This window comes from Hordeum vulgare, chromosome 2H (genome assembly GCF_904849725.1).
Source record: "Hordeum vulgare subsp. vulgare chromosome 2H, MorexV3_pseudomolecules_assembly, whole genome shotgun sequence".
Classification (NCBI taxonomy): domain Eukaryota; kingdom Viridiplantae; phylum Streptophyta; class Magnoliopsida; order Poales; family Poaceae; genus Hordeum; species Hordeum vulgare.
In genome coordinates, this window is record NC_058519.1 from 63,617,871 (window position 1) to 63,644,080 (window position 26,210).

Here is a 26,210-nt window from a genome sequence, read left to right on the forward strand (position 1 = left end):
TCGATAATAAATACCGTTGGCAGTACAAATAATATTATCCGTGCAGTTAATGGATGCAGTGACTACATACTCATATGAGTCACTCATTTCGAAAATCTATATTAAAGTCCCTGAAGGGCTTCATTTCCGAATCCAAAAACAAATCGCAACATGTATTGTGTAAAACTTCATAAGTCACTCTATGACTAGAAATAGTCGTGAATCATATGATACTACCGACTAAATGAGTTCCTTCTTCAAAGGATTACTCTAAGGATGATAATTGTTTATGTATTAATAAAGGAATCCTAAAATTTGATTTCCTTACATCACCTCTGTGTATATCGATGATTCGTCATCAATATCTCTACAAGACCTTAACATACATAAATCATCTCAAGGCGGAAAATTTGGATTCATCCAAATTTATCTTAAGTTTACAAACTTGAGCATTCTCTCAAGAATACTTATCAGTCTACATATATCCAAAACATATACGAGAAGTTCGATTTGGATATATCATATCAATAAATGACATGTATGGTTATACTGCCCCGATCGGGTACAAATATATTCTTACCTATGGGTGATAATGAAGTGAAATAAAGACGCGAAGTTCTATCTCACTAATATCAAAGCACTCATATGATTGCAAATTATGTTAGGCCTGACATCATATTTATTTATGTTTGTTTAGAGTGCAACCCCCAACAAAAGGTACATGCTTGATATATGGAATATCATCCTATATGTGAAGCTCACAATAAATCTTGGACAATTCCATCAGGAAATACAAGACATGACCATGATACGATATGATATGATGATATTGGCTCTTTATTTGATCCCAATGACGCCATATCAATGACTCAATTTGTTGGAATAGCCTTCATATGGAAGTCATCTAAATGGACTATAATGGTTATTTCCACTTATCATTATGACATAATTGCTTTATCTAAAAGCATTGCAAAATATGCATGGCTTGGCAGAATGATTAACCACACTCAAAATCATGTGGTTGAAATTCATCAGAATCACATTACTTGATTTATAAAGCTACTTCCACTTGTGTTACTCAATACCAACAGGTTATATGAAGAGCAATATCATAAATCACATTGCTCGGAAACTATTTTATCCTCATGGATTATAGAAAAAGTGAGGAAATAATTTGCAAACAAAATCATGTGAAAATCCAACAGATTATACACAATCTTATGTTCATGTCAATGAAATTGGTATGAGACATCCACCATATTTGCAAAGTTCAGGGGGAGTAATCTCCCAGACTATAACCTATTAACAATCATCAAATAGCATATATTGTACTCTTTTTCCCTTGATGAGTTTTTCCCTAATGGTTTCTCATAAAAGGTTTTTAGCGAGACAATATAATCACAAGTGTTTGTATATGCCATATCATTTTCTCCTTATATTTTCCCACTGGGTTTTAAATGAGTTTTCAATGGCATGTCAAATGCACTCTTTTCCCTTATGAGTTTTTCTCTCAAAAGTTTTTCATAATGGTTTTTAATGAGGCAATATCTTATCAAAGATCATATGTCATACTTTTTATTTTCCCTATTAGGGTTTTTAAAGGAAGTACTCAAGACACATCAATTGTTCTCTAAACTCGCCAATGAGTTTTCTCCTTCTTCAAAGGTTTTTCTCATATGAGTTATCAAGAGACAATAATCATTATATGTTGCATTATTTTCTTCTTATTATTTTTCTCACTGGATTTAAAGGATTTTTAGCAACATATCTGCACAATTCTCCTAATATTTTTTCCCACGGGGTTTTTGGAAGAGACTTTCAAGAATATTTAAAGAATTTATGAAGATGATGCATATACTCAAGAAGAGGCTTTTTACAAGGGGGAGTGTTAAGAATAGATTAGTTGCTTATTAATTAAGCTGATTAGGATTAAGTTAATTCTTAGATAGGTTACTTAGTCCTCAAGCAACCGTGCACTTCCTTGACTCTCAAGGAAACTATTTAATAACTTGGCCCTTAAGTAACTTCAAGTTACTTGACTCCCATGCAACATGTGTACTTCCGTCCGGGTATAAATACCCCATTATTATCATCAATAAAGACTAATAAATCATCTTTCATTCATTTCTCTAGTTCTTTACTTTCTATTTCAAACATCCCCAAAACCAGTGACCCCCTTCCTTCCCTGTTCGGCCCATGTGCGCTGGCGCATGAAGCGCTGCTTTGCGAATAGCGGTCGCTGGTTTAGGGAAGTGGCACTTACAACGCCAATTAGGAGCTCTTCAAATTTTTTACTAGCCGATTTGTGGTGATATTTCTGATTTTATTTACAGCCTATAGTGTATATTGATCCATTTACGGCCTGTTATATATTTATTTATTTTTGCCCATGTGACCTTCATTTCGTTTACGGCCCATTGCGCCTTAACGTGCTTCGGAGGAGATGTGCTTTCTAGGTGAAAGTATATTCTATTCATGACAACGGTGTTGTGCTTTTTTGCCACTATATCCATTACTCGGTTTTTTTTTTCTTACCCTCCAAATGATTTTGATTTTGAACTTGAATTTTACATACTCCCACTGTAACATGGTTTCCATCTTATATTTTCTCCTGTTTCTTTCAAGGGTCTGCTGTTAAATCGAGAGTTTTTGTTTTGAGAGCGGATTTCTTTTATTTCTCCGTGGGGGATGAGAGCCCAACAGCAAATGGAAATTCAGCCTCCGGCCCAGCCCAGCCCAGGTACAACCCCCTGGCGAGAAAATGGAGGGAAAAGGTGCAAAAGCGAGGGAAAACCCTCTTCCCGTTCCCCAAATGCGCGCACGGAAAAATATGGAAACCTACGACGACCTCGGTTCCGGCACCGACGGCGGCATCCACCCGCCGTCGGCGATGGAGGAACCACCCACCGCCGCCGCTGCCGCTCCAGAGCCCTACCTCATCGGCGCCGACGCGCTCCCCGCCCCTCACCCGGTACGCTCGCCTCTCCCCGCAGCCCTCCGGCCTCCGGGTACCACTCGATGGGTTCTCCGCCACCACCCGTTTTGTTCAAATCCGTGCGTTCTGATTTCGCAGGGTACTGCCGCCGGCGCGAGGAAGCGGAAGGCCCCGGGTATGGCGATGGGGAAGGCTGCCAAGAAGCCTCTCAAGCCGCAGGTCTGTAGTTTCACTGTACCTCCCCCCGCATTCTAGGTTGGTAGTTTGATCCGTCTGATTTGATTCTGTTGCATCTGTGTTGTGCATTGTTTGGTGGCGTAGGTTGAAGAGCCGATTCAGCTGCCTGTGTACCATGGACTTACAAAAGAGTTTCTCAGCGTGGAGGGCAATGATTTAGTTGAAGATTGCTCAGACATTTATTATGCAGAGAACAAATGTGCGCACGTCATCGGCGAGCTGCCGCTGCTGCCACAGTCCATGTCATTGGTGGATCTACAGCTCTGGATCTTCAAGCTGTTCCGGCTCCATCCAGAAACACAAGATCTCGATATTAAGGGATTCTTCAAACAGCACAGAAAGGACCTCACTGACGACGAGTCCTCCGATCCAGAATGTCCTTTGGAGTACTACTCGTGGGACGTGCATTATTTTAGGACTGACAAATGCTGGAGTTCCTTTGCCAACAAATTGAAGAGAAAAAGGAATGTGACGCAGAAGTTCATGTTGTATGTGCAATCTTCTGAGATCAAGCACTACCACATTTTGCTCAAAGCTGTAAATGACGATTATTCTCAACTGGCGACGGTTTTGTTGCCTGGGACGAAAGGCCTGGCGAGTCGCTTCGGCTTTGGTGCCCTTGTGGAAGACCCGACAATGACAGCTGATGAAATTGCAGATTATCTCACTCGTCACTATGGCGAGCGGATTAGTCCTGGTGAGGCGTGGAGAGCAAAACAGTTTGCCCTGGAGAGGAAATTTGGTACCTTTTATGATTCACACAACTTTGCCCCGAGGTTACTCAAGGAAATAGCACGTAAAAACCCTGGTGGTTTTGTCGACATCAAGGATGCAGAGGTTGCAGGGTGTAAAGATTTTCGAGTCCTGCAGCGTATGTTTTGGGCATTTGGTCCGTGCTTAATGGCCTTCTGTACCTGTTGCCCTGTGCTATGCATCAAGGGCACACCACTATGCGGGAAATATCAAGGGATGCTGTTGACTGCTGTAGCATTAGATGCTAAATTCTTAAGAAAGCTGGCTGTGATTTCTTAAGAATTTGGAGCGAGCAGTGGTGCATCAGTCTGATGTGTGCATCATACACGACTACAAAAAGGAGTTGATTGATGCTGTGGAGGACCTTCTGAATTCCCGTGAACGTCAGTGGCGTAAAGCAGAAAGCTGGTGGTGCATGGAAGACCTTGCTGAAAACTTCTTTGGTATTTTGGCGACAAGAAGCTGGTGATGATGTTCAAGAAACTTTGCCAGCAAAAACGACGCCATAAGTTTGGGAAAATCTGGAAGGAGCTAGACGAGTTGACGTCCAAATATATGGCGGAGAAACAACATGGCGCTAGTGGCGAAATGCAGCAGGAATCAGTCCAGTATGATGTGACAGAGCTTGTGAGGCAAAGCCCATGCAACCAACATGATTCTGTGAAGGATGTGAAAAAAGGAAATCATGCTGATGACAACAACAGAAAGATAACAAAGTTCTCTGACTGGATCGGTCTGAAACCAAAGGAGAAGTGGTCACTGGCGTATGACAGTGATGGAGCAAGGTATGGCATCATGGGCAGTTATACAGCTGATGTATATAAGAATGATCCTATCTTGAAAGGGATCACATGCCTTCCGCTCAGTGCGATAGTGGAGGTGACATTCCTGCGCTTGGTAGAGTACTTCAAAAACACAAGTGTCGCAGCAAACAAAGCGATCGGCAACCCAATAATTAACTTCCCTGAACATGTCCAGGTTGACCTGAATTCCAAAATGCAGAAATCCGAGACGCACAGACTTATGTACACATACACCGATGAAAAGAATTATCTTGGTAAGGTAGTGGATCAAAAATACAGTCAAGGGAAGGAAGAGGGAGGTGACTGTTCACCTGAAGACGGACTATATCCTCGGCATTAATAAGTCTAAAGGATGCACAATTCGAAAAACTGCCACCTGTTCATGTGGCAAGCCACAGGTACTTCACAAGCCTTGTTCTCATGTCATTGCCGCCTGTTGTGAGATTGGGATTAACTCTGCTACATACATGTCCCCGTACTACAGCCTGCCCTATCTGGGTAGGACCTGGAGGCAAAAATTCAATAAGTTCTCACACGACTACAGGGATACCATACCACACTGCTTCAGAGGTATCATACCATTTGGAGGTGAAACACCAACTTGGATCCCAGACAAGAGATTGGAGTGTGGCCTTCCTGTTTGTCTATCATCGGACTGCGTACGAACTGCCGTGGTCGAGGAAGAGCAACAGTGCAGAACTGAAGATGGAGCAGTTGCAGGCAATCGTGAAACCTAGACACACTCAGAAGAACCTAGCCAGATTTGAGATTCCAATCTCATTGTCAAACTCCCAGGTTATTCATATATTGGATGCTTAGTATGTGTTAGCCGTTGTAGTTAAGCTATCCTAGGCAAACTCCGAACCTCTGTTATTATTCGTGGTGCTTCCATGTTGCACTGGAAACCGAAGTTATTATATCTTTGCTAGTACTAGTGGGTGGCAGTTTGGTATCTGAATTTCTTGCTTGGTTTGTGTTTTCTTGAAACTCTTGTATGCTCAAACGCTAAATCCTCCGAGAAGATATCACTTCTTCGCTAATAGTGTGGCATGCATACCAGTTCAATTATAAAATTCTCAGTAGAAGTACTTGATAGACTCCGGTACATCAAGCAACCATTTACCGCCAGCAATTGAAGTTTCTCTGAGCGCGCACTGCTCAGGATCACAAACTAAGTGCCTGTTCTGTTCGGCAATGGACCGCTCTAGCCACTTCGCTCCCTCGGAGCTGAAAACGAGCAGCGACAGAACGCCCGCTCCGAAAAAATGAACTACGCGTCGCTCCGCTCCACCGCGAGCCGGAGTGTTTCCGAACACTCCCTAAGTAAGATCTTGTAAGGACAGTTACAGCCTACATGACATCTGAGATGGGGCTTGCTCCGAACCCTAGCTCGCTCTCTCTCACACCGTCCTTTCCTTTTCCTCATCGATTTCGATCCCATCCACTCCGATGCCTAGCTACGGCAGCCACTTCGTCTCCAACCTCAACTAAGACCAGGAACTAGCCCTCCGCATTGTCTTGGAGCGGTCTAAGGTGGACATCGGTGGCATCTCCGGATCTGGAGTGTCGCCGTAGCTCCCGCATCGACCCGACCCGCACGTAGCTTCGCCAGGACAGCGCAATCCGCATCGCCCCCGTGTCGTCTCCTTCCCACATCGGCCACTCTTTCACACGAGCAGCGGTGGTGCTATTTCCCGCGCCGTCGACCCGCATGCGCACTCCAAAATCGGAGGCGCGTGTCGCCCGCCGCGAGAGGCAGCGGGCAAGAAAGAGGGACACGACAGAGCAGTTCGCGTGCTGCCACCGTGGGATGCAAACGGAGCCCGACGAGGATGAGGGGCTCCTCGCATGGGTCTACCGCCGGTCCCTCATGACGGTGGAGGCGGACACTCGTCGCCTCTGAAGGAAGAAAGCCAAGGCGCTTTGGCTTGCTATTGAGCAGTCGGAGCGTGAGGCGAAGGAGGCCGCGGATGAGGTGGCTCGAGTCACCAAGTTGAAGCGGGAGCAGGACCGTGTAGTCCGTTGGATGAAGGGGCTCATCATCCTCTCTGACTCCGGCAACGACGACGACGACAATTGCATCTCCTCCTCCGAGGACCAAAGACCCTCCACCAGACACGGACGCCTGAAGTTGTGCCAGCGTCCGGAAGGGCGAAGGATCGGTAAGCAAGTGGTCATCCCGCCCCCTCCGCATATGTTTATATCATTTTTAGTTGTAGAAGTTTAAAAACGTGTTTGGTGACGAACTAAGATGATCTTTCGGATGGTGCAAAGTTTGTTGATGTTTGTTCACATTCGATCTTGTGTTCGTTTGCAACCGATTTTGTTGCTCGTTGTTAGTTCTTTTGTGACTTATTTAAAACTGTAGAAATAAGTTGCCTTCTACTCAATTTATTCTAAAGCCCAACATAATATTTTTTAGAAGCCTACTAATTGAAGATTAACTAGTAGGCTTTTAAAATAAAATTAAAGTTTAAGCTTCTAGAATAAGCTGGGTAGGAGATAGCTTATTTCCACAACCCAAAATAAGCTACAAAAGAACTGGTATGTAGAGTAGTTCAATGTTGCATGTATAGTATGGATATTAGGTGTCAGATATAAAATATGTGAATCCAAAGTACTCCTTCTGTAAACTAATATAATAGCGTTTATATCACTAAAATAGTAATCTAAACATTTTTATAGTAGTTTACGAAGGGAGTAGCAAATATGATTTGTGCCCGATCAGTAGTTGCACGTGTTTGAGGGGCTGAATTAACCCATCACTACCGTAGATGGTCTTATTCCTCTTAATAATCTTTTAAAGTGAAGAGGAAAAAAAATCAATAGCACATGGTTTGGCATTTGTTATCACGAGTTCGATTTATTGGGCGCCTTCCAATTCTAGATACCGGCTCCGCCAACAAGTACCTCCTGAGTCCTGAATTCCATTCAGAGCGGAAGCTTTGATAGAATGTCGACTGTCGAATGTATTGACACGCTGCTTTCAGCTCAAATGCACATGTGCCGATCAAGCAGTCACCGACACGCTCCGTTGGCACGTCCGCCTCGTGTTGTGTATGTGTGTGGTCTCCGGTGTTGCTCTTTGGAGAATTAATTACTTCCTCCGTCCCAAAATAAGTGTCTCAACTTTATACTAGCTTTAGTATAAAATTGTACTAAGCTCGAGAGACGGAGGGAGTACTAATTACTCCCTCCGTTTCTAAATATAAGTCTTTTAAGCAATTTTACTAGATGTCTACATACGGAGTAAAATGGTTGAATGTATACTCTAAGGTATGTCTATATACATCCATATGTAGTCCACTAGTGAAATCTCTATAAAGACTTATATTTAGGAACGGAGAGAGTAAATCAGAATGTGTGTCTCCCCGCAAAAATAATAATAATCAGAATGTGTATCAAGCCCATCCACGTTATGCCGTTGGTCAATCCTCGCTGATGATCATGATTCATGCATGGACGGGGAATATATGGCCGATCGAGACTTCTTCATCGAGCATCCATTTATTGTTGTTTTTAGGGGAAAGAAAGGATGGAAACAACAAACAACAACATCCTCACGTTGCACCCATGGAGAATAAAGCGATGTGATGATCATCATGATTTTTCAGAACGTCGCTGCTTCCAAGATCTTTCTGAACAAGTAGAAGATCTTTCCGGGCTTTATTTTATAGGTAGGATATAAGCAAAAGAGAGTAGTTGTTTCTACTACCAACAACTCCTATGTTGCAACAACCACGTCCGTCAAACCAATCAGACACACCTAGCTAGCTAGCTGGAGTTTAAACCGTTGACCGGGATCCACTTTCTGGTCAACAAAAGATATTTAAGGGCTTCTTTGCAAAAATGAATGTAAGAAGTGAAAACACAAAAATGTAGAAGATAGACTATGATTACGTCAAAGAGTTCGCCTTATTTTTATAACACATAGATGACCCGCATGAGCCATGAGCGTAAGTGAATTCTTTAAGATCCTTTAAAAAGGAAAACGACACACATGTGGGTCATCGTTGCCGCTACGACCCTCATAGATGACACAAGTTTGCGTCCAAAACCGAAGATGATCACCCAACAAACCATGGGGAAGGGTCCAGCCATACCAACAGCCTCTACAACCACCTCGGATTCGACTAGCCATGATCCTATGTAAAGGAAGTACTCTTCGATGATGCCTTTGAGGAGCAAGATACCCTTGAGTGCCATAATCGTGTGCATCAACCGCCGTCGAAGACTTAGCTTTCCTCATAGTCTTACGCATGTCCACCTATCATATTTTCTCATGGAGGAGACTCAGTCAATGTCAAATCATGAGACCAAACCAAGGCTCCGTCTCCACCTATGCTGATGAATAAAACCAACAAACCTGTTGAAAACCACATACAACACCACAATCACCTTGAAGCTCAAACCAAGCCGACAACGAACCGACACATATATCGTCACACGGGATCAAACATAACCCCCTGTTTTGTTCGGTCAGGGGCTAAACACTACAATAGTTCTTCCCTAATGAGCTATCAAAGACAAGGCTTTTGCCCCGGTCCAGGCCACCATGAAGGTGTAATACCTTGCTTCATGCTTAGGGGTGGTCCCACAAAAAACTAGAGTGGGGCCACTTCTTCTATAAAATATGAAATTTTGAAGTATTTTTCAGTGAGGTACTAACAAATTTCATTGATTTTTGAAAATTTGAGTGTGGCATAGGCCCTCACCGGCCTCTATGTAGGTTTGCCACTGTTCATTCTTTTTTGTTGATGTATTGGTATATGTGATTGGTTACAAGATGACCCTCTTGAGCTCTTTCTCTCGTACTAGTGGACTATGCTTGTGTTCTCACCGGTTTAACATGCGATGATATGTGCATGGCGTGAGTCTTCCCTTTATAAAGGAAGGGGGGCATGGTGGCCTTACATTGCATGGGGTACATTGAACTTAGCGGATGCAACTTGCGTGCCCCAGGAAGGTCTGTCAAAGTGTCACGGGACTAGTGGACGGTAGGCGAGGGCGGTTTCCTTGGGGAAACGTGTTGCCTTGCCGCCAACCGTTCCTCGATTCCTGCCTTGCAGGAGCAGAGAGTTGGTGTACACATACCGGTCTCGGCAAAGCCCAAGTCAAAAGCATATGTCGCTTGTACCAAACCTTGACAGGTGACATGCCTTACCACCTTGTGATGCGATCTGTCGCGACAAACCATCATCATCAACCCCTATGGGGCATATGTTGTTGTAGGCTTGTAAGCTTTGCACAAAATGTGTTGATGGGCCTATGGAACCATAGGATAGCTCTACATGCCTTGCATTTAAAGCCCCGTCGATTGGCAGATCCCTTGAGGGGCCTACTAGAGTAGAGCTAGTGCTCGGGCGAACCCCGAGCACTCCCCTTGGCTCCTTGGGTTGTCTTTGTTTCTGTTAAAGCCGAAGTCGTAGAACCCTGAGGCTTGAAGGTGGTCGGAGGGGCAATGTGTGACTGCCCTGCCTGAGTTTGTCGAGTTCGTGCTCGAGGAAGTCGCGAGCACTGGCCCATGCTCTCTATCCTGGGTCTTGGCCTTGGCATTGTCAATGGTGTCAAACGAGGACAACTCAAGGGTGATGGTGTTGCCCGAGGGCCATTACGAAGATATGCTCCTTGGGCCATATGGCACCAAGCCCGACCCATTATAGTCAGTCCAAGGAACCCTGTTTCCCATATTGATGACAACCACCACCACCACCATAGTTGGACATCCACAACGACATCGCCATGAGCGACCACCGTGGGCCTCAACGGTGGCTTGCCCAAACACGAAACAAGCGTGTCACGACAGCGCGCGTTCCTTGTAGCACCTCCTCTACCACACACCACCACGCCACCCATCCACTAGTAGGACCCCGACACGACCACCACAGACCAAGGGCGAAACACCATCTACCAGCGTTGCCGGAGCGAGAAGATGAGTCGAATCCTGATTCAGACTCTCAAGCCCACACGCAAGCTGCTGCCACCGTTGCAAGGCCACCACTCTAGCATTACGTGGCGCAAACAACACCACTGGGAGCAACAACACAAACAACGCCACGCCGCCTGCCGCGGTAAGATCAGTGGCCCACCGGCGTTTTTCCCACGAAGCAAAGAACATATCCCATCGTCACCGTCTCCGCGCGGGCTTTGCCCACCGAAGGCTACCGGTGATGGCAAGAGGGAGGAGGACCGATAGGGTTGATGGTCGGGAAGGTACCCCGACCCCTCGCCCCACGTCCGCCGCCCATGTCGCCCGGGTCGAGATTACTACACACGTCAGAATTTTCGTGAAAAAATGACACCCGTTGTGTCTGAAAAAAAAAGACAAAATAGTCTTCTAAAAAGATCAAATTTGAAAGCATTTTACTCATGGCTGTGAACAGGTAGCGCGCTGCCTGCCAACCACCGGGGCGGTGCATGCACGCCACGCTGGCCGCAACGTGCGTGATGGAGCCCCTCGATCCTCCAGTCCTCCACGCGCAAACACACAAGCTGGCTGGCCGGAGCACGGACGGACGGAGTACCACCCAACACGAAACGTACCTACGCACACCTGGGCCGGCCTGCACCCGCTCCTTCCTCCCGGATTCCCTTGTGATTTTCCCTCTGTAAATAAACGTGGGTCGCGCACCGACATCGTCGGTCGAGGCAATCATCAACCCTGTCCGATGTCCTTTCCCTGCGCACCTGGAGTTGAAATGCGTACTATATATAATCCGATGCGCATGTGGCCATGTGCCGTTGCGTGATCCGAGTACAGAGCGCCGCTGTCGGTCGCCGCCGCGGTCTCCATTGCCATTGCCATTGCCAAGGGGAGGCTCTCGCTCCGCCTTTGCCATCCTCTAGTCCCGCTCCCGCCCACCCCTCTGCGCCGGCGTCCGGTCCTTGTCACCGCGCGCGCGTCGTGGTGGTGCCGAGCGCGATGGCGTCGTCGTGGGCGCTTCTGGCCGCGGTGCTGCTGACGACCCACGCCGTGGCGGCGGTGTCTGGCACCCGGGCAGCGGCGGATGCTACACGGCTGCCTTCGTCGGAGCCGGGGTTCAGGGAGGCGCCCGCGTTCCGGAACGGCGACGGGTGCGCGCCGCGGGGCGCGGGGGAGCGCGTGCACATCGCCATGACGCTGGACGCCAACTACCTCCGGGGCACCGTCGCGGCGGTCTTCTCCATCCTGCAGCACACGGCGTGCCCGGAGGACGTGTCGTTCCACTTCCTGGCGGCGCGGCGGCGGGACGCCGACGCCGTGCGCGCCACCTTCCCGTACCTGGACCCCAGCGTGTACATCTTCGACCCGGCCCGCGTCAGCGGCCGCATCTCACGCTCAGTCCGCCACGCGCTGGACCAGCCGCTCAACTACGCGCGCATCTACCTCGCCGACACGCTGCCCCGCGCCGTGCGCCGCGTCATCTACCTCGACTCCGACGTGGTGGTCGTGGACGACGTGCGGAAGCTCTGGTCCGTGGACCTGGACGCCGGCGGGGGGCACGTGGTGGCGGCGCCCGAGTACTGCCACACCAACTTCACCAAGTACTTCACCGACGCCTTCTGGTCGGACCCGCGGCTCAGCGCCACGTTCCGGCAGGGCCCGCACCGGCGCCGCCGGCCGTGCTACTTCAACACGGGCGTGATGGTGATCGACGTGGCGCGGTGGCGCGCCGGGGGGTACTCGAGGCGGGTGGAGGAGTGGATGGCGGTGCAGAAGGAGGAGAAGCGGATCTACAGCCTCGGGTCGCTGCCGCCGTTCCTGCTGGTGCTCGCCGGCGAGATCATGCCGGTGGACCACCGGTGGAACCAGCACGGGCTCGGCGGGGACAACGCGGAGGGGAGGTGCCGGAGCCTCCACCCGGGCCCCATCAGCCTGCTGCACTGGAGCGGGAAGGGGAAGCCGTGGCTGCGGCTCGACACCCGGAAGCCGTGCACCGTCGACTACCTCTGGGAGCCCTACGACCTCTACAAGGCCGCCGCCGCCACCGCCATCGAGGAGTGAGCCGCCGCCGTAACCGTGTTTGATGAATGAGCCGCCATGACCGATCGATCGATTCGATTGATTGAGAGCTGGCACTGGTCGAGGCGAGGGGCGGGCAGATCGAAGAGGAAACACGGCGTATCATGCATGCGGGCGCCAGGATTGGATTTGGAGGGAAGTTTGTCATTCGGGAGAGCTCCAAGAATTTTGCGAGGGAAGCAGAGGGGATCGAATTCCCATTTTTTTTCCTGGGGGTGGTCATCGTGCAATTGACAGTTTTGCCCTTGGATTGTGTGTATATATAGGACACGTCACACGCGGGTGGGTCGGGCCGGAGGTTTTGTACTCCAGCAAATGAGTATGCATAAATGTGTATATGTATACGTGCGAATGTACTGGGTACAATGTAGGCCTTCAAAGTTATACCTTTTCAGCGGGACTTTCAAAGTTATACTAAAACGACGACAAATAATTTGAATCGAATGAAGTATTTTTTTAGAATGAGTTGTTTTCCCATTTCTATCAACAAAAACCGGTATTTCGATAGAGTACAACGTTTAGGTGTTCGTTTGGTTACAGGAGATCCTAGGGATGTCCACCTTTTCACGAGGGATAAAACTCATTATTTTTTTTGAAGACAGTGACAAAACTCATGTGGAAGCTTTTTTTTTTTAGGGAAACTCATGTGGAAGCTGTTCTCGAAAGAAACTAACGTGTCATTTGGACTTTTGGAGGTCCCAGCCCACGGGGCATGCCGGCCCTAAGGCTGGCCATAGTGGGAGTAATTAAGATAGTATCATGTATTCAGAAATAGCAAACATGCTGATGTGGCAGATAATTAAAGAAGAGAGAGAGGGTTAGAGTAACATAGATAGATATTGTAGTATGTTAAATGATATCTACTATGTGTCATGCATGTCAATAAATAAGGTCATCTATGATACTACTTTATGATACTATGCACTATGAAGGTAGTATCATGTAATAGTATCATATGCATGATATTACTATATGTTACTCCCCACTATGACCAGCCTAACCCCTCGTAAAATTTTCACGCCTCGTCACTTGTGAAAATTTCTCCTGGTTGTTTTCTCACGCATGGTCACGATATGCAACGTCTTCATTTTTTTCCGTCTTTGTCAGTCCATCTCCCATCATCCAGTTGTTGCCATTTGGTCACGTAGAATTAGGGATATTTCCCCCACAAGAGAGGGGATCATGCATGCCCCTCAAATTTCTCCGAGACGGTTAGCTGCCGTGGGTTTATTTTTGTTGTAGAGTCAAAGTAAAGAATACAAACAAAGAGTCCAAATAATTCATTAGTTCTATTGTAACGTGGGAGATCCACTTATATACAAAATGAAGGGGTGTGTTGGTGAGACATCTTTTCTCCAACACACACCTCCTCGGAGGCATCCCTTCCATACAATTGATCACATGTTTTATTTCTCAACACCCCCCTTGATCAATTCGTCATCTGTATATTGCAAACTGAAAACTCCTCCAAAAACTCTGTGAGAAAAATTAGGAGAAATCTTATAATAATATGCCATTGAAAACTCATTTAAAATCCAATGAGAAAAATATAAGGAAAAACCAATATGGCATACAGCCGTACGTGTATTTATATTGTCTCGTTCAAAACCTTATATGAGAAACCATCTTGGAAAACTCATAAAGGGAAAACGAGTACAATACGAATGATCTCAAGATCACCAATAGGTTATAACTTGGGATTTTACTCCCCTGAATTTCGCAAACATCAATGTTGTCTCATACCAATTCCACGAATTTGATTCTAGAATATAAACGTTGGTAGAGACATTGTGAACCTCAAAATAATTTGTTTGCAGATTATCCTCTTACATTTCTGTAATTCATGAAGATAAATATAACCCATAAGCAATACAAGTGACATTATCTTGGTAGACAATGATCTTCGATTCCAATGAATCTTCACATGATCTCACTATTGGGGAACGTCGCATGGGAAAAAAATTCCTACGCGCAAGAAGACCTATCATGGTGATGTCCATCTACGAGGGGGATTTCAGATCTACGTACCCTTGTAGATCGCACAGCAGGAAGCGTTAATAAACGCGGTTGATGTAGTGGAACGTCCTCACTTCCCTCGATCAGCCCCGCGAACCGTCCCACGAACCGTCCCGCGATCCGTCCCGCGATCCGCTCCGATCTAGTGCTAAACGGACGACACCTCCGCGTTCAGCACACGTACAGCTCGACGATGATCTCGGCCTTCTTGATCCAGCAAGAGAGACGGAGAGGTAGATGAGTTCTCCGACAGCGTGACGGCGCTCCGGAGGTTGGTGGTGATCTTATCTCAGCAGGGCTCCACCCGAGCTCCGCAGAAACGCAATCTAGAGGAAAAACCGTGGAGGTATGTGGTCGGGCTGCCGTGGCAAAGTCGTCTCAAATCAGCCCTAATACCTCAGTATATATAGGAGGCAGGGGAGGCGCCTTGCCTTGAGGCTCAAGGAGCCCCAAGGGGTTCGGCCGAAGGGGGGGGGGGGAGGAGGAATCCTCCTCCAATCCTAGTCCAACTAGGATTGGAAGGTGGAGTCCTTCCTTTCCTTCCCACTTCCTTTTTTTTCTTTCTCTTTGATTTTTCTTATCCCCTGCGCACGGGCCTTCTTGGGCTTGCCCACCAGCCCACTAAGGGCTGGTGCGGCACCCCTAAGGCCTATGGGCTTCCCCAGGGTGGGCTGCCCCCCGGTGAATATCCGAAACCCATTCGTCACTCCCGGTACATTCCCGGTAATGCCGAAAACTTTCCGGTAATCAAATGAGGTCATCATATATATCAATCTTCGTCTCCAGACCATTCCGGAAACCCTCGTGACGTCCGTGATCTCATCCGGGACTCCGAACAACATTCAGAAACCAACCATATAACTCCAATACGCATAAAACAATGCCGAACCTTAAGTGTGCAGACCTTGCGGGTTCGAGAACTATGTAGACATGACCCGAGTGACTCCTCGGTCAATATCCAATAGCGGGACCTGGATGCCCATATTGGATCCTACATATTCTACGAAGATCTTATCGTTTGAACCTCAGTGCCAAGGATTCATATAATCCCGTATATCATTCCCTTTGTCCTTCGGTATGTTACTTGCCCGAGATTCGATCGTCAGTATCCGCATACCTATTTCAATCTCGTTTACCGGCAAGTCTCTTTACTCGTTCCATAATACAAGATGCCGTGACTTACAATAAGTAACATTGCTTGCAAGGCTTGTGTGTGATGTTGTATTACCGAGTGGGCCCCGAGACACCTCTCCGTCACACGGAGTGACAAATCCCAGTCTTGATCCATACTAACTCAACGGACACCTTCGGAGATACCTGTAGAGCATCTTTATAGTCACCCAGTTACGTTGTGACGTTTGATACACACAAAGCATTCCTCCGGTGTCAGTGAGTTATATGATCTCATGGTCATAGGAATAAATACTTGACACACAGAAAACAGTAGCAACAAAATGACACGATCAACATGCTACATCTATTAGTTTGGGTCTAGTCCATCACATGATTCACCCAATGATGTAATCCAGTTATCAAGCAACAACACCTTGTACATAGTCAGAAGACCCTGACTATCCTTGATCAACTGGCTAGCCAACTAGAGGCTTGCTAGGGACAGTGCTTTGTCTATGTATCCACACATGTATCTAAGTCTTCATTCAATACAATTATAGCATGGATAATAAACGATTATCTTGATACAGGAATATAATAATAACTTATTCATCATTGCCTCTAGGGCATAATTCCAACAGTCTCCCACTTGCACTAGAGTCAATAATCTAGCCCTCACATCGCCATGTGAATTACATTGTAATAAATCTAACACCCATACAGTTATGGTGTTGATCATGCTTTGCTCATGGAAGAGGTTTAGTCAGCGGGTCTGCCACATTCAGATCCGTGTGCACTTTGCATATCTCACGTCCTCCTCCTCGACGTAGTCGTGGATGAGGTTGAAGCGTCGTTTGATGTGTCTGGTCTTCTTGTGAAATCATGGTTCCTTTGCTAAGGCAATGGCACCCGTGTTGTCACAAAACAGGGTTATTGGATTCAGTGCGCTCGGCACCACTCCAAGATCCGTCATGAACTGCTTCATCCAGACACCCTCCTTAGCTGCCTCCGAGGCAGCCATGTACTCCGCTTCACATGTAGAATCAGCTACGACGCTTTGCTTGGAACTGCACCAGCTTACCGCACCCCCATTAAGAATAAATACGTATCCGGTCTGCGACTTAGAGTCGTCCGGATCTGTGTCAAAGCTTGCATCGACGTAACCCTTTATGGCGAGCTCTTTGTCACCTCCATATACGAGAAACATCTCCTTAGTCCCTTTCACGTACTTCAGGATATTCTTCACCACCGTCCAGTGATCCACTCCTGGATTACTCTAGAACCTGCCTGCCATACTTATGGCCAGGCTAACGTCCAGTCTAGTGCACAACATTGCATACATGATAGAACCTATGGCTGAAGCATAGGGGGCGGTGCTCATATGCTCTCTATCTTTATGAGTTGCTGGGCACTGAGTCTTACTCAATCTCGTACTTTGTAAAACTGGCAAGAACCCCTTCTTGGACTGTTTCATTTTGAACCTCTTCAAAACTTTATCAAGGTATGTGTTTTGTGAAAGTCCTATCACGCGTTTCGATCTATCCCTATAGATCTTAATGCCTAGAATGTAAGCAGCTTCTCTTAGGTCCTTCATAGAGAAACTTTTATTCAAGTAATCCTTTATGCTCTCCAAAAACTCCACGCCGTTTCCAATCAGTAATATGTCATCCACATATAGTATTAGGAACGCCACAGAACTCCCACTCACTTTCTTGTAAATACAAGGTTCTCCAACCACTTGTATAAACCCAAATGCTTTGATCACCTCATCAAAGCGTTTATTCCAACACCGAGATGCTTGCACCAATCCATAAATGGATCGCTGGATCTTGCACACTTTGTCAGCATTTTTAGGATCGACAAAACCTTCGGGTTGCATCATATACAACTCTTCCTTAAGGAAACCGTTAAGGAACGCCGTTTTGACATCCATGTGCGAGATTTCATAATCGAAAAATGCAGCTATTGCTAACATGATTCAGACGGACTTAAGCATCGCTACAGGTGAGAATGTCTCATCGTAGTCAATCCCTTGAACTTGTGAAAAAACCCTTTGCCACAAGTCGACCTTTATAAATGGCCACATTACCATCAGCGTCCATCTTCTTCTTAAAGATCCATTTGTTCTGAATAGCCTTGCAGCCTTCAGGTAGTACTTCCAAAGTCCACACTTTGTTTTCATACATAGATCCTATCTCGGACTTCATGGCCTCCAGCCATTTGTTGGAATCAGGGCCACCATTGCTTCTTCATAATTCGCAGGATCATTGTTGTCCAACAACATGATTGATAAGACGGGATTACCTTACCACTCTGGAGTAGTACGCGGTCTCGTTGACCTGCGAGGTTCGACAGGAACTTGATCCGGAGTTTCATGATCATCATCATTAACTTCCTCCTCAACTGGCGTCGCAACGACAGGGGTTTCCCCTTGCCCTGCGCCACCATCCAGAAGGATGAGAGGTTCGACAGCCTCATCAAGTTCTATCTTCCTCCCACTCAATTCTCTCGAGAGAAACTCCTTCTCGAGAAAAGCTTCGTTCTTAGCAACAAACACTTTGCCCTTGGATTTGAGATAGAAGGTATACCCAACTTGTTGGAAATATGCCCTAGAGGCAATAATAATTAGTTATTATTATATTTCCTTGTTCATGATAAACGTTTATTATCCATGCTATAATTGTATTGATTGGAAACACAATACTTGTGTGGATACATAGACAAAACACTGTCCCTAGTAAGCCTCTAGTTGACTAGCTCGTTGATCAAAGATGGTCAAGGTTTCCTCGCCATAGGCAAGTGTTGTTACTTGATAACGGGATCACATCATTAGGAGAATCATGTGATGGACTAGACCCAAACTAATAGACGTAGCATGTTGATCGTGTCATTTTGTTGCTACTGTTTTCTGCGTGTCAAGTATTTGTTCCTATGACCATGAGATCATATAACCCACTGACACCGGAGGAATGCTTTGTGTGTATCAAATGTCACAACGTAACTGGGTGACTATAAAGATGCTCTACAGGTATCTCCGAAGGTGTTCGTTGAGTCAGTATGGATCAAGGCTGGGATTTGTCACTCCGTATGACGGAGAGGTATCTCGGGGCCCACTCGGTAATACAACATCACACACAAGCCTTGCAAGCAATGTGACTTAGTGTAAGTTGCGGGATCTTGTATTACGGAACGAGTAAAGAGACTTGCCGGTAAACGAGATTGAAATAGGTATGTGGATACTGACGATCGAATCTGAGGCAAGTAACATACCGAAGGACAAAGGGAATGACATACGGGATTATATGAATCCTTGGCACTGAGGTTCAAACGATAAGATCTTCGTAGAATATGTAGGATCCAATATGGGCATCCAGGTCCCGCTATTGGATATTGACCGAGGAGTCTCTTGGGTCATGTCTACATAGTTCTCGAACCCGCAAGGTCTGCACACTTAAGGTTCGGCGTTGTTTTATGCGTATTTGAGTTATATGGTTGGTTACCGAATGTTGTTCGGAATCCCGGATGAGATCACGGACGTCACGAGGGTTTCCGAAATGGTCCGGAAACGAAGATTGATATATAGGATGACCTCATTTGATTACCGGAAGATTGTCGGAATTACCGGGAATGTACCGGGAATGACGAATGGGTTCCGGGTGTTCACCGGGGGGGGGGGGGGGGGGGCAGCCCACCCCGGGGAAGCCCATAGGCCTTGGGGGTGGCGCACCAGCCCTTGGTGGGCTGGTGGGACAGCCCAAGAAGGCCCTATGCGCCATAGATAGAAAATCAAAGAGAAAAGAAAAAAAAAGAAGGTGGGAAAGGAGAGAAGGACTCCACCTTCCAATCCTAGTTGGACTAGGATTGGAGGAGGACTCCTCCTCCCTTGGTGGCGCAACCCTTGGGGCTCCTTGAGCCTCAAGGCAAGCCTCCCCTCCCCTCCTCCTATATATATGGAGCTATTAGGGCTGATTTGAGACAACTTTTGCCACGGCAGCCCGACCACATACCTCCACGCTTTTACCTCTAGATCGCGTTTCTGCGGAGCTCGGGCGGAACCCTGCTGAGATTAGATCACCACCAACCTCCGGAGCGCCGTCACGCTGCCGAAGAACTCATCTACCTCTCCATCTCTCTTGCTGGATCAAGAAGGCCGAGATCATCGTCGAGCTGTACGTGTGCTGAACGCGGAGGTGCCGTCCGTTCGGCACTAGATCGGAGTGGATCGTGGGACGGATCGCGAGACGGTTCGCGGGGCGGATCGAGGTACGTGAGGACGTTCCACTACATCAACCGCGTTCACTAACGCTTCTGCTGTGCGATCTACAAGGGTACATAGATCGGAAATCCCCTCTCGTAGATGGACATCACCATGATAGGTCTTCGTGCACGTAGGAAATTTTTTGTTTCCCATGCGACGTTCTCCAACACAACTGTCTCTTTTGGGTAATCTATGAAGATGCACTTTTCCACTTTGGGTTCCAGCTTTTCAGGCTGAAGCTTTTTGACATAAGCATCACATCCCCAAACTTTAAGAAACGACAACTTTGGTCTTTTGCCATACCACAGTTCGTATGGTGTCGTCTCAACGGATTTTGATGGTGCTCTATTTAAAGTGAATGCAGCTGTTTCTAATGCATAACCCCAAAACGATAACCGCAAATCAGTAAGAGACATCATAGATTGCACCATCTCTAATAAAGTACGATTACGCCGTTCGGACACACCTTTACACTGTGGTGTTCCAGGCGGTGTCAACTGTGAAACAATTCCACATTGTCTTAATTGAGCACCAAACTCGAAACTCAGATATTCACCCCCACGATCAGACCGTAGGAACTTGATCTTCTTGTTACGATGATTTACAACTTCACTCTGAAATTGCTTGAACTTTTCAAATGTTTCAGACTTGTGCTTCATTAAGTAGACATAACCATATCTACTCAAATCGTCAGTGAAGGTGAGAAAATAACGATATCCGCCGCGTGCCTCCACACTCATCGGACCACACACATCGGTATGTATGATTTCCAACAAGTCACTTGCACGCTCCATTGTTCCGGAGAACGGAGTTTTAGTCATCTTGCCCATGAGGCATGGTTCGCATGTGTCAAGTGAATCAAAGTCAAGTGACTCCAAAAGTCCATCGGTATGGAGTTTCTTCATGCGCTTTACACCAATATGACCTAAGCGGCAGTGCCATAAGAACATGGCGCTATCATTGTTAACTCTAACTCTTTTGGTCTCAATGTTATGTATATGTGTATTATCACTATCAAGATTTAATATGAACAATCCTCTCACATTGGGTGCATGACCATAAAAGATATTACTCATAGAAATAGAACAACCATTATTCTCTGACTTAAACGAGTAACCGTCTCGCAATAAACAAGATCCAGATATAATGTTCATGCTTAACGCAGGCACTAAATAACAATCATTTAAGTTCATAACTAATCCTGATGGTAACTCAAGTGAAACTGTGCCGACGACGATTGCATCAACCTTGGAACCATTTACCACGCGCATCGTCACTTCATCCTTCGCCAGCCTTCGCTGATTCTGCAGTTCCTGTTTCGAGTTGCAAATATGAGCAACAGAACCGGTATCGAATACCCAGGCACTACTACGAGAGCTGGTTAAGTACACATCAATAACATGTATATCAAATATACCTGATTTTTCTTTGGCCGCCTTCTTATCAGCCAGATACTTGGGGCAGTTGCGCTTCCAGTGACCCATACCCTTGCAATAATAGCACTTCGTTTCAGGCTTAGGTCTAGCTTTGGGTTTCTTCGTCGGATTGGCAACAGGCTTGCCGCTCTTCTTCAAATTAACCTTCTTTCCTTTGCCGTTTCTCTTGAAACTAGTGGTCTTATTCACCATCAATACTTGATGCTCTTTACGGAGTTTTGACTCTACGACTTTCAGCATCACGAATAACTCGGCGGGTGACTTGTTCATCCCTTGCATGTTGTAGTTCAACACAAAGCCCTTATATCTTGGCGGCAGTGATTGAAGAATTCTGTCAGTGATAGCCTCTTGTGGGAGTTCGATCCCCAGCTCAGCTAGACGGTTTGAGTACCCAGACATTTTGAGCACATGTTCACTGACAGACGAATTCTCCTCGATCTTGCAAGCATAGAATTTATCGGAGGTCTCATACCTCTCGATCCGGGCGTTCTTCTGACAGATAAACTTCAACTCCTGGAACATCTCATATGCTCCATGATGCTCAAAGCGACGTTGAAGTCCCGGCTCTAAGCCATACAAGACTGCATATTGAACTACTGAGTAGTCCTCCTTACGTGTTAACCAAGCGTTCTTAACATCTTGGTCAGCCGTAGCGGGTGGTTCATCTCCTAGCACAGCATTAAGGACATAATCCTTCTTCCCAGCTTGCAGGAGCAACTTAAGATTACGAGCCCAGTCTACAAAGTTGCTTCCACCATCTTTCAACTTAGCTTTCTCTAGGAACGTATTAAAATTCAGGGTGACTGTCGCGTGAGCCATTTATCTACAACACAAATATATTCAAAGTGGACTTAGACTATGTTCAAGATAATTAGAGTTTAACTAATCAAATTACCTGCTAAACTCCCACTCAAAAATACATCTCTCTAGTCATTTGAGTGGTTCATGATCCAATTCCACTAGCTCAAGTCCGATCATCACGTGAGTTGAGGATAGTTTCAGTGGTAAGCATCCCTATGCTAATCATATCAACTATATGATTCATGATCGACCTTTCGGTCTCATATGTTCCTAGGCCATGTCTGCACATGCTAGGCTCGTTAAGCTTAACCCGAGTGTTCCGCGTGCGCAACTGTTTTGCACCCGTTGTATGTGAACGTTGAGTCTATCACACCCGATCATCACGTGGTGTCTCGAAACGATGAACTGTAGCAACGGTGCACAATCGGGGAGAACACAATTTCGTCTTGAAATTTTATTGAGAGATCACCTCATAATGCTACCGTCGTTCTAAGCAAAATAAGGTGCATAAAAGGATTAACATCACATGCAATTCATAAGTGACATGATATGACCATCATCACGTGCTTCTTGATCTCCATCACCAAAGCACCGGCACGATCTTCTGTCACCGGCGCCACACCATGATCTCCATCAACGTGTCGCCATTAGGGTTCTCGTGCTACTCATGCTATTACTACTAAAGCTACATCCTAGCAATATAGTAAACACATCTGCAAGCACAAACATTAGTTTAAAGACAACCCTATGGCTCCTGCCGGTTGTCGTACCATCGACGTGCAATTCGATATTAACTATTACAACATGATCATCTCATACATCCAATATATCACATCACATTGTCGTCCATATCACATCACAAGCATACCCTGCAAAAACAAGTTAGACATCCTCTAATTGTTTTTGCATGTTTTACATGGTGACCATGGGTATCTAGTAGGATTGCATCTTACTTACGCACACACCACAACGGAGATGTATGAATTGCTATTTAACCTCATCCAAGGACCTCCTCGGTCAAATACGATTCAACTAAAGTTGGAGAAACCGACACTCGCCAGTCATCTTTGAGCAACGGGGTTACTCGTAGCGATGAAACCAGTCTCTCGTAAGCGTACGAGTAATGTCGGTCCGAGCCGCTTCGATCCAACAATACCGCGGAATCAAGAAAAGACTAAGGAGGGCAGCAAATCGCACATCACCGCCCACAAAAACTTTTGTGTTCTACTCGAGTTGACATCTACGCATGAACCTAGCTCATGATGCCACTGTTGGGGAACGTCGCATGGTATTTTTTTTCCTACGCGCACGAAGACCTATCATGGTGATGTCCATCTACGAGGGGGATTTCAGATCTACGTACCCTTGTAGATCGCACAGCAGGAAGCGTTAATAAACACAGTTGATGTAGTGGAACGTCCTCACGTCCGTCGATCCGCCCCGCGAACCGTCCCACGAACCGTCCCGCGATCCGACCCACGATCCGCACCGATCTAGTGCCGAATGGACGACACCTCCACGTTCAGCACATGTACAGCTCGATGATGATCTCGGCCTTCTTGATCCAGCAAGAGAGACAAAGAGGTAGATGAGTTCTCCGACAGTGTGACGTCGCTCCGGAGGTTGGTGGTGATCTTATCTCGGCAGGGCTCCGCCCGAGCTCCGCAGAAACACGATCTAGAGGAAAAACCGTGGAGGTATGTGGTCGGGCTGCCGTGGCAAAGTCGTCTCAAATCAGCCCTAATACCTCAGTATATATAGGAGGGAGGGGAGGGGCCTTGCCTTGAGGCTCAAGGAGCCCCAAGGGGTTCGGCCGAAGGGGGGGAGGAGGAATCCTCCTCCAATCCTAGTCCAACTAGGATTGGAAGGTGGAGTCCTTCCCTTCCTTCCCACTTCTCCTTTTTTTCCTCTTTGATTTTTCTTATCTCCTGTGCAGGGGCCTTCTTGGGCTTTCCCACCATCCCACTAAGGGCTGGTGCGGCACCCCTAAGGCCTATGGGCTTCCCCGCGGTGGGCTGCCCCCCGGTGAACATCCAGAACCCATTTGTCACTCCCGGTACATTCCCGGTAATGCCGAAAACTTTCCGGTAACCAAATGAGGTCATCCTATATATCAATCTTAGTCTCCGGACCATTCCGGAAACCCTCGTGACGTCCGTGATCTCATCCGGGACCCCGAACAACATTCGGTAACCAACCAAAATAACTCAAATACGCATAAAACAACGCCGAACCTTAAGTGTGTAGACCCTGCGGGTTCGAGAACTATGTAGACATGACCCGAGGGACTCCTCGGTCAATATCCAATAGCGGGACCTGGATGCCCATATTGGATCCTACATATTCTATGAAGAACTTATCGTTTGAACCTCAGTGCCAAGGGTTCATATAATCCCGTATGTCATTCCCTTTGTCCTTCGGTATGTTACTTGCCCAAGATTCGATCGTCAGTATCCGCATACCTATTTCAATCTCGTTTACCGGCAAGTCTCTTTACTCGTTCCGTAATACAAGATCCCGTGACTTACAATAAGTCACATTGCTTGCAAGGCTTGTGTGTGATGTTGTATTACCGCCGAGATACCTCTCTGTCACACGGAGTGATAAATCCCAGTCTTGATCCATACTAACTCAACGGACACCTTCGGAGATATCTGTAGAGCATCTTTATAGTCACCCAGTTACGTTGTGACGTTTGATACACACAAAGCATTCCTCCGGTGTCAGTGAGTTATATGATCTCATGGTCATAGGAATAAATACTTGACACGCAGAAAACAGTAGCAACAAAATGACACGATCAACATGCTACGTCTATTAGTTTGGGTCTAGTCCATCACATGATTGACCCAATGATGTGATCCAGTTATCAAGCAACAACACCTTGTACATAGTCATAAGACCCTGACTATCCTTGATCAACTGGCTAGCCAACTAGAGGCTTGCTAGGGATAGTGTTTTGTCTATGTATCCACACATGTATCTAAGTCTTCATTCAATACAATTATAGCATGGATAATAAACAATTATCTTGATACAGGATTATAATAATAACTTATTCATCATTGCCTCTAGGGCCTAATTCCAACACTCACATGTGACTAGTCATTCTGCGAAGACATGTATATCTTGTCATGCTTCAAGCATAGTTATGGCAGAATGATTATAGGAAGGACTCATTTAGAGTCTATTATGAAGGCTTCCCTTAAAATACTCTTCCATCAAATCCAGTCTTTGATATGGCATTGTTGGGATCAGATTATCAGCCACTATCAGGATATCACACAATGGTCCCATCTTGATTTTCCCAATGAAATTAATCAAGACATTTTGTGTCTTGGACATATCCGAGGATATTCCTTACACCAACCATTATACCTTTTATTGGGGATGCACTCTCAATAAATTGCCAACAAATATATTGCTAGGCCTGACTTACTTTGCAATTTATATGAGTGCTCCGATAGTACTCAGATATGGAACTTCATGTCCACTATCACTTTACCATCTCCCCTAGGTTTTGAATGGACTTGTATCGCATGTCAGGTATAATATGACCATTTTGTTGGAATTATGCCCTAGAGGCAATAATAAATATAGTTATTATTATAATTCCTGTATCAAGATAACCGTTTATTATCCATGCTATAATTGTATTGAATGAAGACTCATTTACATGTGTGGATACATAGACAAAACACCGTCCCTAGCAAGCCTCTAGTTGGCTAGCCAGTTGATCAAAGATAGTCAGTGTCTTCTGATTATGAACAAGGTGTTGTTGCTTGATAACTGGATCACGTCACTAGGAGAATCACGTGATGGATTAGACCCAAACTAATAGACGTAGCATGTTGATCGTGTCATTTTGTTGCTACTG

At 46.3% G+C, this 26,210-nt stretch overlaps 2 protein-coding genes across 3 annotated transcripts; both read left to right on the forward strand.

Annotated features, from left to right (window-relative positions):
* The first annotated feature begins 2,622 nt into the window (after positions 1-2,622).
* LOC123429571 lies at positions 2,623-5,641 on the forward strand. Of its 2 annotated transcripts, XR_006622705.1 has the most exons (4): positions 2,623-2,950; positions 3,053-3,133; positions 3,236-5,105; positions 5,192-5,641. XR_006622705.1 is itself a non-coding variant. In XM_045113599.1 (3 exons), exons 1-3 carry the CDS (start codon positions 2,741-2,743, stop codon positions 4,181-4,183), a joined length of 1,239 nt encoding a protein of 412 aa, XP_044969534.1. In that variant the 5' UTR covers positions 2,623-2,740; the 3' UTR covers positions 4,184-5,641. The 2 variants fall into 2 exon arrangements, 1 of the variants encoding a protein (XP_044969534.1); XM_045113599.1 differs by having other exon boundaries at positions 3,236-5,641.
* Positions 5,642-11,030: 5,389 nt separating this feature from the next.
* LOC123429572 (probable galacturonosyltransferase-like 4) lies at positions 11,031-13,153 on the forward strand. The gene has a single exon (XM_045113600.1). It carries the CDS (start codon positions 11,441-11,443, stop codon positions 12,689-12,691), a length of 1,251 nt encoding a protein of 416 aa, XP_044969535.1. The 5' UTR covers positions 11,031-11,440; the 3' UTR covers positions 12,692-13,153.
* Positions 13,154-26,210: the final 13,057 nt, after the last annotated feature.